At 39.0% G+C, this 18,117-nt stretch overlaps 1 protein-coding gene across 3 annotated transcripts in view; it reads right to left on the reverse strand.

Moving 5' to 3' along the window:
- ntrk3b (neurotrophic tyrosine kinase, receptor, type 3b) overlaps positions 1 to 18,117 on the reverse strand; it is a 371,163-nt gene that overhangs the window by 41,810 nt on the left and 311,236 nt on the right. For all 3 annotated transcript variants that reach the window (XM_042484023.2, XM_042484016.2, XM_088080694.1), the window contains one exon: positions 17,307 to 17,495. In XM_042484023.2, the coding sequence (XP_042339957.1) occupies positions 17,307 to 17,495 (189 nt within the window). The remainder of the gene's footprint in view (positions 1 to 17,306; positions 17,496 to 18,117) is intronic.

Here is an 18,117-nt window from a genome sequence, read left to right on the forward strand (position 1 = left end):
AGCTGAGATTGCATTTGGCCAATGTGTTTCTCCTACCCACATGGATTACTTACCTACTGTTCAAACATGACTGGTCAATACTACTGCAAACAGAAACCAGGATATCAAAATCATGTCCCCTTGCCAACAGATTCTGCATTTATATGCCAATATCAGTTAATAGGGATCAAAACATCACCAAATTTAATAGCTGACAGAGCTGCTACTGTAAACCTGCACACAGTAGGGAAATACTACACAGTGGCTGTGATCCTAGTTTTTTTAAGTGACATTAGACCCCAAAAAATTTAGTCTGAAATGCCACTGGCCTTGAAGGTAACGTTAACATTTGGTTAGGTTGTGGGTGAAAAACTAGTTAATAAGGCATGCTAACATTTGCAGCCTGAACAGACAAACATACTGTTTAATCCATTTCTTACACCTTTGCTCCTTTGTTTTCAGTTTTGGAGGGTAAGAAACAAAAGCCACCATCCAACTCTTTATCTAAGGAGTTTCTCTCTTACTACAACCCCGTGCTTTTGAGGCAGCACTGCCTAGTTATAGTTGCTAAGCAATGAAAGGACAACTGTGGTTCAGGGGAGGGGATTTAAATCAATTTAATAAATAGGCCACATACTGTATATAAAGTGTGATTGGTTACTGGACTACAGTTTTCTAGTTCATTTATTCAAACCTTACCACCTGTGATCCCTTTATGCAACTTGTAGCTGATTTGCTGCGTGAGAAAATAAATGAGAGGCAGCAGATCCATTTATTTCTTGCAGTGTTTGCCGTGGCAGCTTTGCCAAATGGTGTAATCTCTGAAATGTTCCCTCATTCATAAACACTGATTACTAGTTCAGTCTGACCACTTCTGTTTTTTCCTGTGATTTTCCAGAATCATCAGACCATCTGGTCGCAAACAAGTCGAGGAGGCGATTCATAAAGAAATATCACCTGCTCCTCTGGTGTTCCCGTCAGACGCTATCTTAACCACCATTTCTGAAATCAGTGTTAAATATGAAGACATGTCCCAGTTTTAAAGTAGATCAGAACACAAGTGTCTGCAGAAACTGGCAGCCAGTTTGCCGGGTGAGAGCCCCACCAGGGACACTCACATATCACTGCTGTCAAAGCCTCATCCTCTAAAAATCTGCTTTCCAAGAGCCGAGGAAAACATCCCTAAGTCGATACACATACATTTTAATTCAAAATGTGTTTTGACTCTATTTCGAAGGCCAAATGTCTCCGACACTTTCCATGCTGATAAAGGAGCTGAGATTTGTTTCAAGTCTTAAGAGTTTCCAGACTTAACATCTATCCCCTGTTGAATCCTATCTCTCCTTCTCCACTATTGTACTTCCTTTAAGAAAATATGACTAATCTTTTATCTTTTGCTTTAATTCACTTTCCGTTCACGCCTCCATCATTCAAGGATCAATGTTGGCCTTATTATCGCTTGCCTGCCACGCTGACAATCCAGGTATTGGAGCTTATACTATTGCTGCACCCACCATTAAGCTTCTCTGGGTGAGATTGTTGGTGAAATGCCAAAAAAATGTAAAAATGTGAAGGTTTTCATCTATCAGCAGACAGAGGCTTGGGGACTGTTTTATTAACCACACAATACCAGAATATGATATGATTTTTCTAAATTTCCCTCAGAAGTTAGCATGTGACTGTTATCTTGACTTTTCCTTTATGTATCTTCTCCTTTGCAGTGAGGTGATATTTCAGAGATGGATTTCTTATCTCACATGAGCAAATTGGTAATTTGCATGAGTTTTAATCATACCTTATCAGTCTAATCACAATATCTACACTTCTATCTTTGACATTGTGTAAATTAACTCAACTGTAGCATTGTTAAACATTGTTCTCTCTTTTTTTCTGACATGTTTGCCTACAAAAGTAGGCACAGAGGTAGCCCCCCCCCCCCCTTCACTGGATTCTAGATGAACTCTTTCTGCACTTTTACTCCAGGAATTTTTGCTAAAAACTTTTGTGCACTCTTTAAGGCATTACAAACTGTGATCTGGAATGTGACAGGTTACATTTCAGTCAGAAAAGCCAAAATATGCCTTAACTGTAGGTGTCAAAATGTGTCAAGAATTAAATGTAACTGTGTAGAATAACTGATGAGAACTCGACGGATAGCTTGACAAGCTATGAACTCTTCATCAGGTAACAGAACACTAGTGTCACTTTTTCCTTCCTGTAAGATAGATTGATAGGGCACTTTATTAATCCCGGCGGGAAAATATTCAAGGTGATTTAAGATGAACATCGCTGCCAATTTAGCAACTTTGTCACCGGGTTTGGAAATTTTTCAAACCCATTATTCAAAAAAAGACAGGCTAATGTAAACAGGCTGATACACTGGACCAAACTGACATATCACAATATAAGATGACAAGGATACATTGTTACACTGAAAGTCGGACTGATACTGATATAAAAATGAACCTATCCATCAGTATATGGTGACTGCGCCGAGAGGTTTACATTTAGACAAATCCTGGTTTCCATGGGCAACAAACAAGCTGACTATTAAATCACAGCTATTCATAACAAATTACTCTCTAGCTCTGTTTGTCAAAAAAAGTATCACAGGGAGGTACTGTAAAAACCTGTTGCATGTTGAAAAATGTGATTGTATTGAAGCGCTACTGAAATATAGGTTATAATTTAAAACATTTAGGGTAGTCCAGTCCGAATAGCTCCCTTTGACATCTTTTTACCAAACATGGGTGCAAGATAAAAGACAGCCAGTGGGAGCATAGCGACTCTCGAAAGAGAATGTGGGGTATAGTGTGACATAAACATTCTAACCAACGGTCAAGCTCCAAATTTAGAAAATGTATTTGTGGTGGCTGATGTTGAGACCACGGCAGGCTGCCACAAATAAATGAATGTGTGGGAAAACCTGCTATTTTTGTGATGTATTTCTATTTATCTTCATCTTCATCTTCATTATCATGTATCGTGTGTAAAAAATAGTCTATTGTTGAAACATATTAGATAGAAGGTATTGTGCTCAGCTGTATGTGATAGGTAACTGTAATTGTTGTTTATGAGGACTAGATTCCTGGTAGGCAGCCTGACATGGTCCGTTTTTATTTTAATGATCAAATATTTTTGTGTTTATAGGCTGTTTTACTATTTGGCCTGTCCGTGCCTTTTTTATGCCAATAAACTATAGAATATAGCACATCACTCTGCAGACTGTGTCCTGCTTTAGTTGGCTGTATTGGATCATCATCATCATCAGCCTACTGTGATGTTTGGTTTTGATATCCGTGTGGATGTTTGATGTGGTCATTAACTGAGTATTAAACATCAAATGTGTTAATATACAGCAAGTAGGCTACAATGCTCCCAGCTACGAATGTTTTGCAGTTGTGCACACACTGACTGAGCTGTTGTCAGCTAAGGAAAAAATCACAAGCCTATGATACCTAAAGTTTAATTAATAATAATGTACTTTATATGTCTCCTTGGGGAATTTTTTTCCATCCTGTTGTTATTTTTCTTAATTCTCTCTCTCTTTCCCACACACACACACACACACACACACACACACACACACACACAGACACACAGACAGACACACACACACACACAGACAGACACACACTCACACACACACACTTGAACTGGAACCTCTCCAGCTCTTAGTCCACACTCTGTATCTGGACTGTGCTGGACTTGAACGGGCCACCCTCCAGTTCATCATGTCCTGATGGACTAAGCCTCTGCAGCCCCAATTCACCTCAATTCTCCTGCACTCACTCTGTGTTTGGGCCAAAATTTCTCCACTTATATGTTTCACATTTATGTGATAGACTGAATGAATTATGCATTTTATTTTGGAAAATTTATACTGCAAAAACTCCTAGATTGCAATTTATAACCCTAAACTTACAAGCAATGCCAGTTTGGTTGCAACACAGAACTTTCACAATCAGACTGAAGAGATCAGACAAGTTCTTTTTTCCCCTTTAAGCTCTCGTAGCCAATTACAAAATAGTATAATAAGAATGAAAAACCTCCACATTTGCATTGGCTAATTTCAGCTGTCAGAGGGGGCGCTTTCCAACTGAACATCTCTAACTATATTGTCAACGAAGGTTTCAGGTCTACTCTGCCTCTGAAGTCTGTTGGTGCAGATCTCAAATACTTTTGTTAGTATTCACATTTCAGTGAGATTTTACTTTCATTTTAAATATCGAAGAGAATTCATTTTCTTAAATTATACTGTACAGTAATCACACTGTTTAGTCAGTAATTTCTATATTTACTCAAGATCTAACATTAAATCAAAATTGATGCAGCGGAACCAGTCACCTTTTTTATTCCAGGCATTCTACTTCTTTGTCAAAACCTAACTCATGCATAATTCATATTGCAACTGGACTTCAAACTGTTTGGCTGGAGATTTGGAGGTGATACTCGTAGCAGTTAATGCAGTGATGAGCATGTAAGCCTTATGCAGTGATAAGGAGAGGGTTACACTCATAGATATTACATAGGACTTATTTCTTTCAAGCTCCACCCTAACATTTTCAAACTTAAGCCCCAATTAACACCAAGCATTTATCAGACTTCATGCAGCTCCCTCTGGATCCACAAAAGACTTTAGACATTTTTTTCCACACATGTAGCAGGTATGTGCTAAATTGGTGGCATTTCCCTTTAATAAAGATTAACATATTCTTAATCCTAACTGATAGTAGTCATTATTATTTTCCTTCACTTTTGCAAACAAAAAAAAATAAATATAATTATTATCATTACTAATAAAAATGTAATTTAATTTATCATAACTACAACAGCAATAATAATAATTATTATTATAAAAATAAAATGTACACATTGTATTATCATCATAGATGGACGATTAGGTGAAAAGATCCCAGGTTATTGCTAAAACTGACTGTAAACTGTTAAATAACATCTGCACAACTTCAGCAAATAATTAAGAGAACATAGAGTCCTCCTGAGGATACCACTGTGTCCACCACTAATTCAGCAAATTGAAATCCTGTTTAAATATGTACCCAGTGCCCCCTCTGTACTTATTTCCTGGACATAAATATTCCATCTAGGTTTGTTTTCTCCAGCAGCTAAATAGCCAATGACCACTTCGTTCCTCCTCACTGATGGGAACGAAGGAGCTATTATAGAGCACGCCTATTGACAGCGGCGAGGACAAGTTACTTTAACCTTCAGTTTCCTCTACAGGCAGACTCAGACTGCATCCTGCAGCCTATTTACCCAGAGTGGCACACCGAAAAGCCCTGAGATTAAATCTCCATCCTGCAGCTCAGCATCATTCATTTGTCCTGGCTCACCTGAGGCCTCGACGCCAGCAAACACTCCCTGGAGGCCAAGAGATGGCACAGAACCAAATTTTACTCAGGTCAGGCTGCTGGGGGAGCACACATGTTTGGAGGGCTTTGTTCTGTACCTGTGTCTATGTATGTGTGTGTGTGTGTGTGTGTGTGTGTGTGTGTGTGTGTGTGTGTGTGTGTGTGTGTGTGTGTATTTCACCCAAGTTACCTGCCAACTTCCCCCAGTTTCAATATGTGTGCGTTTGAAGGTGTGTTTTTCTCCATCTGCTTGACAACTCTCTGTATGCATGTGTGTGTTTCTGCCTCACAGGTGTGTGTGTGAGTATTTTTCTGCCTGACAGCTTCCATGAGCGTTCGCGGTGGGTCGATCGATTTGTGCCTCCTGGTCATTGACAACATGTCTTTTGCAGGGTGAATGCTCTAACAGTGAGGTGCGGCGGCTCAGTTTAAAATGCTGAGGACATACTCCCAAATTCTCATTTCCTGTGTCAGCTCGACATTTAGTTACTTCGTACATAAACTTAAATGTGATCAATTATAATTCACTCACATAATTTTTATCTCAGGGAAAAAGAACAAAACAAAACACTGTCTGCCACATCAGGTCACATCTCATAAAACATAACAGCATAACTTTAAATTAAAACTTATCTTATGAATGTTTATGACTACTTATCAATCATATATTTTCTGATTAATGCTGCAAACACAAAGGATTATTAAAGCATTTTTATATTAATATACTTAACATAGTAATTCTTCTATTTTATATTTATGATTAAATTCTGTCACTGTGACTTGTGAAGAAATGGAGATCACTGCTTGATATTTACTTTTTCTGCCCAACAGCCTCTAAGGCTAGTGGTTTTCCAATGCTTGTAGCCACCCTGCATTTTCAGGAGCCACAGTTTTGTGGTTGGGAAATGATCTTTTATTTGAATATAGTTCATTATATGACGTTACATATAGGGAAGATCGATATTGTTTTTTTTGTTGATATCCAATATGCTGATGTATAACAACCCACTAAGCCAATAACTGATACCAATATATATATATCCACTTTTTCCCCATCTAATTTTCGTGATCATAAACTTTCTTTTGTAATGGAATAAACATTATAATATGAATACACGTTCACTTTGTCAATAAAAAAAAAACAAACAAAAAAAAAAACGATGTGCTGATATTATCGTGCATCCCTAGACACTGTAGTCACCAAATGTACAGTTTGGATAGGCTCAGGGTTTCTAAAACATTGATCTATTTGCAGTGCCCACAATAACATCAGTATCAGCCGCAATTATCACTATTGCTACAGAGTTTACTCTGGGCATAGATAGAGCAGAGTGCCAAGCGCAGTGAAATAACAATGTGTGTTTATTCATATAATTATAAGGTTGTCTTTCATTTTTCTGACCTACTTTAAATGATACACATTCCACTGGAAACTGTGTATGACTCAGTCTCCCCTGGGTCTAACCAGTCTAACGGCAGCAAAGGAAAGTTTGCTCTATCTCACTTCTGCAGCAGCTCCTCCTCTAATCAATCAATCTCATCTGATCAGCTCTTTTCGATCTGACCACAAATTGATCAAAAGGGAGTCTTGAATATGGTAACCAAACAGTTTGTCACTCAATCATCCACCCTGAGACTAAAAGTCAAACGGTCAAACTCCTGCCGAGGTAAGAAATAAAAAGGTGAGAAAAGTTCTGTTTGGCTGCGTTCAGGGACCCGAAAAATGTTCAAATTTTGAGAGGGGGAACAGAATAATCGCCAGGGAACACACGCAACAACAACAAAAATAAAGTTTGTGCGTTAATCTCCTTTTGTACAAAAACATGCAACTAATAAAAACAAAAAGAACATGCTACTAATAAAGACAATACTGTTCATCAGTGGCACAACAGTGTACAGGAATAATTAAAAACACAAAAACTAAAATAAAAAGTAGCAAAAGATAAACTTTATCTATTTAAATATTTATAAACAGCTGCTAAATAATATGAAGAAGAAGAAATGTATCCAGTAGAGAACAAATTCATGTTACCTAATCAATTCAATTTGTGTTTTCTTCCAGGTGGATGAAAAATAAATACATGAGGATATGTTTTGTTTTCATTGATTCGGAACAGAAAGCAGTACAAGTGTCAAAGACAGATACAATTGTCTTGCTGGGGACTGAGGCAACATTTTACCCACTGGCAACTTTGGGAAACTATTTTCATTATAAAAACAAGACACATTTCAAACACCTCTGTATTACAGTGTACAAACACTTTCCCACAGGGCAACAGGTCACAATAGGCTGTAAAACTAAAATGCTATGAAAGTGAAAATACTTTCACCTTGACGTTATGCCAAAGTAAATACTAATTCCTTCAGTAATTGTTCCATCCCATCATGCCTTTGCTTCTAAACCCTGCTTGAAATACAAGGGGATAAGGACTCAGACTCAGGTTTGTTTTTTCCTCGTCCCAGTGATTAGCATGTACAAATGATGTTGTCGAACGAATGTTAACAAATTAAATGTGTTTCCATTCACATCCCCTACAACGGTGTAGCCATGCCAACACAATGTCTTCATATCATACACAACATGCTGCTGTTGTAGCTGACCAGGAACCCACAGGTGGGTCATCCATTTAATTTGTGAGCGCTATAGTGTGACTTGACTTGTCCACCAATCTGCTAGCTGAGCTAACCTCATTACCTGTTGCTAACAGTGCACAGCTGGATGTTGTCCAGCCAAACTCACACTTGTGAACTGAGTTTCCACATAACATGCATGAATAATTGACCTTCTGCATGCGGCTATCATATGTATATATGCCTAAGGCCAGGTGATATGAAGAAAATCAAAATCCAAACCGATATTGCAACAATATTGTAGATTTGGTGCTTTAACTAAATATTTACACAATGATAATTTTGAAAAGGGATGGGAATCGAAACACGGTTCTATTGAAGGTTTTGCATTTTTGAAAACCCAAAAATCAGTAAAGTTTGAGCTTATCAATACTGCTGTCAGATCCGTTAGGTCCTATAACATATCATTACATCCTGAGTGCAGTCATGTCATTTAAATCCAATCACTGATCTGCATACATCAATTGTAGCTACATAAAATTAAACACAAATGCATCATCTTCGATTGTCTTTGGATAATTAAAAAAAAACAACAACAATAAACTCTGTCAACATTAGCTGCTGCTGCTGCTGCTGCTGCTGCGGCACAGCCGGCACAGTATTCATCATTATCCATTCAAAGCGGCAATGGTGAGCACACCCAAACTTTTTAGCAAGTCCTATCAGTTAAAAAAAGTTATCCAATGCTAGTTAGCTAAATAAACAAGGTTCAATGAGATTTCATAGTGATGTGTTCTAGGTCAGCTTAGTAAAATGACTATTAGGCAAAGGTAAATAAAACGTTATCATGATGTGTTCAAATGTATGAAAATGTCATTTTTGGTGAGAAAATTGAACAGTACAGTTTGGGTTTGAAATTTGTTTTCCCAGCAATATAAAACTTGTTGAGCAATGAAGCAAAACCAGTTCTGTTAAAACTTATTGTCGCACCATCTTTCCACCAAATAATAGAAAAGTATTGATAGTGGTATCAATATCTGTATGATGACTGTGTTACACTTCACTGTCAAATTCTACATTTGGTGGTTGGATGGTAGCGTCCAGCCCTGGATCTCTGTAATGTACTCATACGTAGTTTAGCCTGCCTACATAACAAGCATCACAGGCAGCTAATAGTTCAGTGAGAGGTACCCAGCCAGCTGCTCAGTGCTTACAAAAAGCTCTCTGCCACTAAATTCAGGGTAGCACAGTGGCTCTGTGTCTGTTGGCATTATCGTGCGATTGTGACATGAACAACCAGCACTTACTGTTGACTCTCAGTAGGTATCTCCTCCTAAACTGCTGCGGCTGGCTCACTGTGCCCTGTGTTTCTGTCGCTGCTGCCTGGCCCTGATGAACGCTCACTGCCTGTGAGTGACTCACCACCTGTGCATAGCTGAGCTACGACAACAAAAAATGCATCACATATAAAATCATCCTTGTGACATTTATTGAAGTATAAATTTCCAGAAACAAAGAAGGGGCCAAGCTCGTGGACCAAGCTAGCAGCTCAAAGCAAAACACAGCTATATTGGGAGGCCCAACCCAAATGTACAGCCTAAGGCCTAAACCCTGAACGCTGACCACTCACAGACCTAAATGACGTCACCTAGAGACTGCAAGAGGGTGCAAGGGCTCAATGTAACATAAACAGTAATGGGTAAGCACTTACCACATACCTTCTTACCTTGACAAAGCCAAAACTGTTTGTGACTTTTTATTTTAAGAGTTTTACCTTTTTCATGGCCAAAGCACTTTGGATGACTGCTTGTGCAGCGTTTCTTAGGTAATTCAGGCATACCAGTGCATCCAATGTACCAAGCTTAATACTCATTTGCCAGTACCTCTCTTCTACCTTTTTGACACTTCCGGGCCTCCACTGTTAACCCTTGTTTAAAAGTCACAATGCTGTGAACTGTTGCTTATTTCCCCAGGCAAATTCAAGAGGAATGTGGACTTATGGGCACAAAATAAAGAGCCCTCATGCATGTGTCGATTTAACAGTGGGACAGCCCTGAGCCCTCGCGAACTTCACAGGAACTAGGGTTGGGCAATGTCTAGAAAACTGGCATACGACCATGTCCACAGTGAAACACTGTGATGGACAATGACGTTGTTTTGGAGGTAGGGGGTTGGGGTGTAAAGATGTGTGTTAATCAGCCACTCAAGCAGCAAACTGCTAAATCCATGTATTACAGTAGTACAACTGTCAGGACAAGGAACATAAACAAGGGCACAGACAATTAGGACTTAGTGCCTTGATGCTGTCTACAGGGAGTGTATGTGTGTGTTTGGGAGAGAAAGAGAGAGGGAAAGATAAGGTGCAAGGTGGACTATTGCATACAATGGTTCTTTTCGCCTATGTATTAATATCTTATTCAAAATGTGTTTTTTTGACCTGTCTTCTGTAAGCCATGATACTGATTTAACAGTGGAGGGGCCTCTAGCTAACCATGTAGACTAACCCTTGGCTGCAATGTCTCCTGTGTTGATACCCTTGCCCTTATATGTTGTAACCTTTGGATTCTTCTATTGTTTTATAACATGTCGAAGTACACTATAACTTTTTTTATTGCCTCTGCTTTTTTATGTGTACTGAAATCAGCACGTCCTTGTAAACAAAAATAAACAAAAATAAACGAAAAATGTAAGACATTACCAGTAAAGTCAAAAAAAAAAAAAAAAAAGCAGTCATCAGCGATGGTGGCAAATCTTCACGATGGCAGAAACAAACTCGATTGCTAAAAAAGGTACTACTTTGCCCATCTAGCAGCCAACACTTTATCTGGTAAATCATAATTGTAACCTTTAAAGCATGCAATGAATGCCATTAACATTACCACAAACTCACTTCCCAGTGTTGGTATGGACAGCAGGCGGGTGCTTTAAAATCAGTGTCGCTTAGAAGGAACACGTCACAAAGTCTGTGAACCTGTGAGTCTGAACACTAGGTTTGGGCCATATAGAAGACTAAGTCAAAAGATATGGAAATCCAAAGGGTTCAGTATAAAAAAGTACTTAAGTAATCAAATTAATTTACTTATGTAATTTAATTAAACAAGTCTTTCTGTCTCTGCTAATCATGCAGAGTAATAAACTGCCCAGCTTAAATAACTAGCTGCACTGTATATGCAGCCTTCTTAGGATGCATACAAATCTGTGTCTGTGTACTGCAGTCATTTAAAGGAGAGGCTAATTGATTCGAAATTTCTAAGGCTTTGTTGCTGTTCTAGCCAGGACTTAAATTCTGCCTTAATGTTGGTGCAGGTGTTGAGCTTGCTAAAGAAAAGCAGGGGCATGTGATTGGCTGAAAGATAAGGTGGCAATATTTGGTAGCAACTTAACACTTGAAAAGTAAAATTATGAAATAAACATGTCTTAAATGAACTTTTGTAAATATGAAAATAAAAAATAATGAAATGCCATTAAAAATAATGATTTGTCCTCAATTTCCATAATTATGTCACAAAATAATAATCCCAATCAAATGTTTATTTAGTTAACAATAGTCTTACTTTATATTGAACACATGGTGCCTCCAGCACTTATATATAGTAATGTAAGTGTATATTGATTCCTTTTGACAATGGCTTCTCCATAAGCTCAACAGCGGTGTTACTGTTGGATTATAATTTAAGCATTAAGTACACTTAAGCACTAAGTACTTTACACTTACTGCTCTGGGGAGGTTCTTTAAAAGTCTAGACTCCCAACACAAAATAGCTATATTTGACATCTTGGAGGAGCTCTTAGTCCCCATGGATACATAATGTAAAACAGTATCTTTTTTTAAATAACAGCAGAGAAATACATTTATATAAGTTTGTTTCATTCTGGGTCTAAAAAAACAAAACAAACTGTGATCTGGATCCTCAGTGATGAGAGTGAACTATCCATTATAGTGCCGAAGTGTCAACACTCCTGAGACTCTGTTTCTTTCACATCCAACTTACATTGGCAGCTCTTTGGTGCAGTGTTAATGCTGATACAGAATGTGTTTTTGTGCGCGCCACATGCTCTCATAATACATGTCCCATATTTGTAATAAAATGGCACGTTTGTCACAGCTCACAGAGGTAGGAGCCAAGAAATCTGGAGAAATGTTTTGGCATTTTAATTGATTCTAGCTTGTTTTTTTAGCATCCTGCCACCACTCTGGTTTGCAAAAGGTTTGCAAACCAATTAAATGTGTTTGCAGAAGCAAACATTTTTAATTTACTCTTTAATTTATTTCCATTGCTTTACTTCTTAGTCTGTGTAGCTGCACTGTTGTTGAGTGAAAAAGGCAGTCGCATTTGCACTTTTTACTGCGTCTTGAGGTTCGTCTGATGGGATCTTCAGTGAATTTCAATGTGGTTTGGGTCCATCTGGATATGGTGTTCATAGGACTGCACCTGGCACCGACAAGAGTCTTTTCAGGGCTCTTTCTACCAAGAAGTTTTGACTTTGCTCCGTTCTGGGTTGAGCTGAAAGGAACTTGGACTTCTTGAGTAGCAAATTAAAGTAGGTTGTTTGAATTCACAACTGGCTAGCCTGTGGGGCTGTTCTGTTTCAAACTATAATTCATGGAATCATAGCCTCGGAACATGATAACTGCCTTTCAGTCAATCTGCTCTACATTTGCATTCATTTGCTGAGCTTTCCAGCTGCCAAATTAGTCACTCCTTGTCTCTGCTGGAAACATTTTAATCTTCAAAAACATCACCTGGAGCACAATTATGTCTCTGTTACACCAGAAGCAGAGGGGACAGAGTGGGGGTTAGTCCAAGCTGCACCCACGCATGACATCCCTAATAACATGGGTATAATGAAAGGCTACGTGCTATACTCCAACATCAAAAGCTATTGTCTAATTTTGGCCAGCGGGATGTGACAAATCCGTAATTAAAATAGCAAGCTGAGTGATAAAACAAAGCCACTTGCTGGGAGACAGCGAATCCGGCTAGATATGGATCTGTCATTAGGCTAAAGAATTGTCCTTTGCCTTTTCTGCCTTTATCTTCCTAATGCGGGTATATTTCCCCAGGATTGGTCTTTTTCAGCCTCAGCACGGAAAAAAAAATCTCAACGAACGTCCCTAATCAGTCACGGCTTGCCTGTTTACCGCAACCAAAGTCGAGGCCAGCGGTTCATCCAGGAGATGAACTGACTGAATGACAGCACTTTGTGTTTTTAAATTGGCATCACAATGACAACTGTGCTGACACTTTTACCCTAATGCAACCCAATCTCTCCAGCTTGTTTACAACCACATGTGTACAGGTTCCCGGTTCAGCTAGAGGGCAAGTACAATTGGATGATATTTATGTGATTATTTTTTCATGGTTTTGTCTTGCAATGTTGGTATGACAGGCTGTTTTCATGTGCAGCCTTACAGCCAAGAGGCTTAGTCTTTCCTCTCCTCACCTCTGTTTTGTGCAACTCGAAATTTTAACCCTTTGAAACGAGCAAATTGATTTGATGTCTTTCAAACATATGGGGAAAAGACAATGAGCAACCTAACATGGCTCAAAAATGAGCTAAAAATTAGTTTAAAAAAATTAGCTAAAAATAAGCAAAAAAGAAAGGTTTTTTAAAAATTACCCACAAAGGGATGAAAACATAAAAAATATAAACATATGATTTTGTTCTGTAACATAATTTAAAACAGAATTATAATAATCACCAATATCCTTTTCTAAACAATTTTATCATTATTTATAATTTTTTATACAGTTTTCTAATCATCGTCTGCCCTCTGTAAAAACAAACCACCCACTGGCGGGAGCTTTTACTGGTTTGATAAGGCAGGTAGCATTCTGGTAGTTGTCTGTTTTCTACCTCTTGATCAAAAGCACCCTTTCCTCAGTTTTTTTCTGGTCGGGTAGCACCAACTTTTACAAAATTTGTGCAGACATGGCTTAGATTTATGAGAGGGCCTACTTTTTATCGACAAAGTACTTCTTTTAATTGATGATACAGTATAGAGCAAGTGTGGCAGGATTGACTTGGAAATCATAAACTTCTGAATAAAACATCTGCTAAGGCCGACTGGAATCACTGGTGTGAGCTCTGCAGCAGGTGATTTCCCATTACATGCAGCTGTTTTAACAGGAGCCAGCACAGCCAGCAACAGCAAGTTCCTCCTCCACCTCCTCCACCTCCTCCTCCTCCTCCCCACTGTTATTGTTGGAGCTGGTTTCAAAATGCACACAGCCCGACAGCTAGGAACACCATAAATTACACAGGAGACTGGTGGTGGGAGCGGACTGGGACTGACCATCACATTAGTGAACTCCTGATGGACCAAGGTAAGGGGAAGCATGACTGTGTTTAAATTTATGTGCGCCAGTGTGACTCCTGCTGGACTGTGTGTGTGTGTGTGTGCGCACGTGTGTAATTGTCCTGTCACCCCGACAGGATCAGTTGGGGTCTGATCATAAATCGAAACCCACTGGCAGCAGGCTATTCTCCTGGATAAGAGGCTTTCAAGTAAATGAATGAATACATTATGGATTGGTGGCTGAGCATCAATAAAGCGGCCATACTGTATGTGAGGCTGCAGGACAGTCAGGCTTAGCCGCACAATGGGGACCCAAAGAGCCCCAGGGGCACCCGAGGGACCCCTGACTGAAGCCACTTATCAAACCATAAAGGAGGTGGGGGAAAGTAAGGTAAGAGATAAGCAAATTCATTTTACACGAGCTGTATGCCTACATCCTCATACATGCAAAGATTCATTTCCCCTGTCATACACCTACACACACAGTGTACATACACACATGGATACATATAGAATTTCCTTCCCTCATGTGTGTGTGTCCTGAGGGTAAAGAATACATTTATATTCAGTGAATGATCGGTAGAGGCAGAAGCCGTTCGAAGCCATTTCGCTTTTCTAGCCGCTGGCCATTATGACCTTGTGATGAATTCAGGGTTCATTTCCTTTTTTTTTGTTATGCACGCACATGGAATTAATTTTTTTTTTAAAGACAATAGATGGAGCATCCTGTGAGGGAGAGTGTTCTTTGAAGACGGCGTCAAAGCTGCTATTGCGCACATCTCTACTTTCAATTCCAGCAGGCGCGTGGTAATCGGGAGAAAGTTTCATTTGTGCCCGCCGTCATTTATTCATTAGCTCGCAATCAGATCTCCTGTGCGAGGCATGAGACGTTATAAATCAGTCACCGGCTGGCCATTAACAATTCATGCAATTCATAAAACATAAGAGCCGTCATTTATTTATCACCTCTAAATGGGATTTCTTCCTTCTCATTGGCTCCGGCTCAGAAGTCAACTTCTGTTAGCCTGACCGACGGCCATTTTGAGCGCCAGCCAAGATGTAAACAATGCAGATCTGAGTTGAAAGACGACCAGGAGAGCTTGATCTCATGCACTGCCACTCAGACAGGAGGAAGAAGAGGCTTTTTCCCTGACTAAATCCGCTTGCTGTGACTGGTACCGTGAGGAAGGGAAGCAGCAGGCACCAGGCTGCGGTTGGCTGCTGGCACAGTTGTTTTCTGCTGATTCTCTTGAGCAGTTGATGTAATTGTGAGTAATTAGGCCTTAAAGTGGTCTTGTCTTTTCCCAACCTGGAACATGTGTCCCGGGGGAGAGTGAGGGATGTTTGGGGGGGTTTGTCTTAACGCCAGTTGCTGGTATACAGAAGGCTGCTTTTGTCTCAACAGATCCTATATGTAGAACCTGGAACCGTCAGTAGATGTTAACACCATATGATCACACTGACTTTTAGATGACACTAAATTACACAATTGCCCCGAGGGGCTGCAACAACTCTCTTAGTAAAGACAACCAGCAAATTACAATGATGGATGATTATTGGAATCATGAGTGGAATTCCTCACGATTAATTTGTGACATTCATCCAATATTTAAATATAAACTTTTTCCGTTTGTTCAGATCTCAAAAACTCATTTTCAATACATACAAAAGATCTTCATCAATTTATCACCTTTTTTTGAAGACATGGTTCAAGCTTGGTTGCACTGCCAGTATTTTCCACCAGACTCCATTGATGCCATTTTGCAGCAAATTTTATGGTTTAATTCCAGTATATTATTAAACAGATTACCTATCTTTTGGGAACAATTTGTTCAAAAAGGCATTATTTTTATAAATGATATAACGGATGTGAATGGTAATATCTATTCATATGAATTATTTTGTGAAATATATGGAGCGCTCTGTTCACAATTTGAATATTTTCAATTGATAGCTGCAGTGCCTTTGGCATGGAGAAATAAAATGAGAAATGCTGGAAGGAAATTGTTGGTGTGTCAACCTTCAATGAAAAATTGTCTTTGGCTTAAAAGAAAAAAGATTAATGCTTTTATGTATAAATTCTTTTTGAGGGCATGTGATTTAAATGACAAGCCAGACAAATTTCAATTGTACTGGGAGGAGATGTTTGATATTCCATTGCCATGGAGACAGGTATATAATCTAATTTATGAAGCAGTTGCAGATTCCAAGTCACAATATTTTCAACTAAAAATTTTATACAAAATATTGCCCACAAGAAAAATGCTTTTTGGTTGGGGTATGAAGAGGATGGAAACTGTCGTTTTTGTAAATCTGAAATTGAAGATATATTACATCTATTTTGCTTCTGTCCCCATGTGGCGACTTTTTGGACAACTATCAAAAGATGGCTTGCATCAAGCTCAATTTCTTTAACCATGTGCCCTCATACAATAATTCTTGGTGAATTAAGAAATGGGTGCCCCACCATCTTAAATACTATTATATTATTAGGTAAAAGATTTATTTTTGAATTGAAGGGGAAAGAGCGTTTGACATTCCCCTGTTTTCTTTCACTTTTAAAGCATTACTTTATGCTAGAAGGCATTATTGCTACAAGACAGGGGAAGGTGAATGAATATGAAAAAAGATGGACTAGACTAAGGCCAATTTTAGAAGAAAGATGACAATGACATTATTTAATTGTTGTTGTTATTGGTTTTGTTGATTTAGTTTTTTTCTTTTTGTGGTGTGTGTATATGTGTATATGTATGTATGTATATATATGTATATGTGTACGTATGTGTAAATAAAATTAAAAAAAAAAAAAAAATTTCAATGATGGTGCAACAGTTGAATGAGGCTAATAAAGACATAGTGTTTGATATCTGTTTCTCTGACCAGGTCCACTTTACTTGACAGTCAATAACATGCTGTGGAAGTTTATGCTTCTTAAGCACCATACAATTTTAGTATACTTCGCCTCATGTTTGGAACACCAGTGGTTCAAGGGTCCTTTTGTATCTCCTTAAAAACAAATGATGTGATAATGGTCGCTAGTAGTAACGGGACGCACCACAAGTACAAACTTTACAGTGACTTACGGGTGGTCGGCTTGTTGCAGTTGTGTCCGTGCCTGAAGTACTGAGGATTCTCCACCACAGGAATTCGAGTCATCCCTATGACAACGGCATCTGGACCGGCATCCAGAGTACAGGGAGTAATAATCCCATGGTTGACATGATGAAGAGGGCTGGCAGAGTCTTCCTCTCCACTGATCACAGCTACTGGACCTGGAAGACAAACAGAAGAATGACTTATTTCACTGTAATGCAACTCACTTCATTGTTGCCAAGGGAACAGCTGCCTCTCATTTATATACACAACAGTACTGTCAGAGTTGTAATTCTACTCATTTAACAGGAAGTGATGTCAGCACTAATGTCACACACTAACAGGAAGTGATGTCAATACCAATGTCACAGAGTAACAAGAAGTGATGTCATGCTGATGTCACACACTATGACAGGCCAACATTCTAAATCACTTTAATGTTCCTGACACATTTTAGAATGCAGTGATGACACAAAGCGTGCTTTGATATGTCAACATTCTAAATCAGCTTATTTTACCAGAGACACACGTACAATCACTTCTTGTTGGCTGCACAAGTGGACAGAGCTACGGTCATCAGTACTGAGTTCACTGAAATTTCCTGCCCTGCTCATATTAGTTCTCTAATAAGGTAAACAGGTATTTTTCACAGGTCAGAGATAAGCCACAGGAGAACAAAACCTGAGTTGCAGTAAAAACAGCAATCATCCTCCGGACGCCAACGAAGACAGCATGGAACCCCACCAGGAAGAGATAGATGGAGACCGCGATTTCAGTGCCATGAATGTGAACCTGCAGTCC

Source organism: Plectropomus leopardus, chromosome 1 (assembly GCF_026936395.1).
Source record: "Plectropomus leopardus strain MGB_pleo_1.0 chromosome 1, ASM2693639v1, whole genome shotgun sequence".
Classification (NCBI taxonomy): domain Eukaryota; kingdom Metazoa; phylum Chordata; class Actinopteri; order Perciformes; family Serranidae; genus Plectropomus; species Plectropomus leopardus.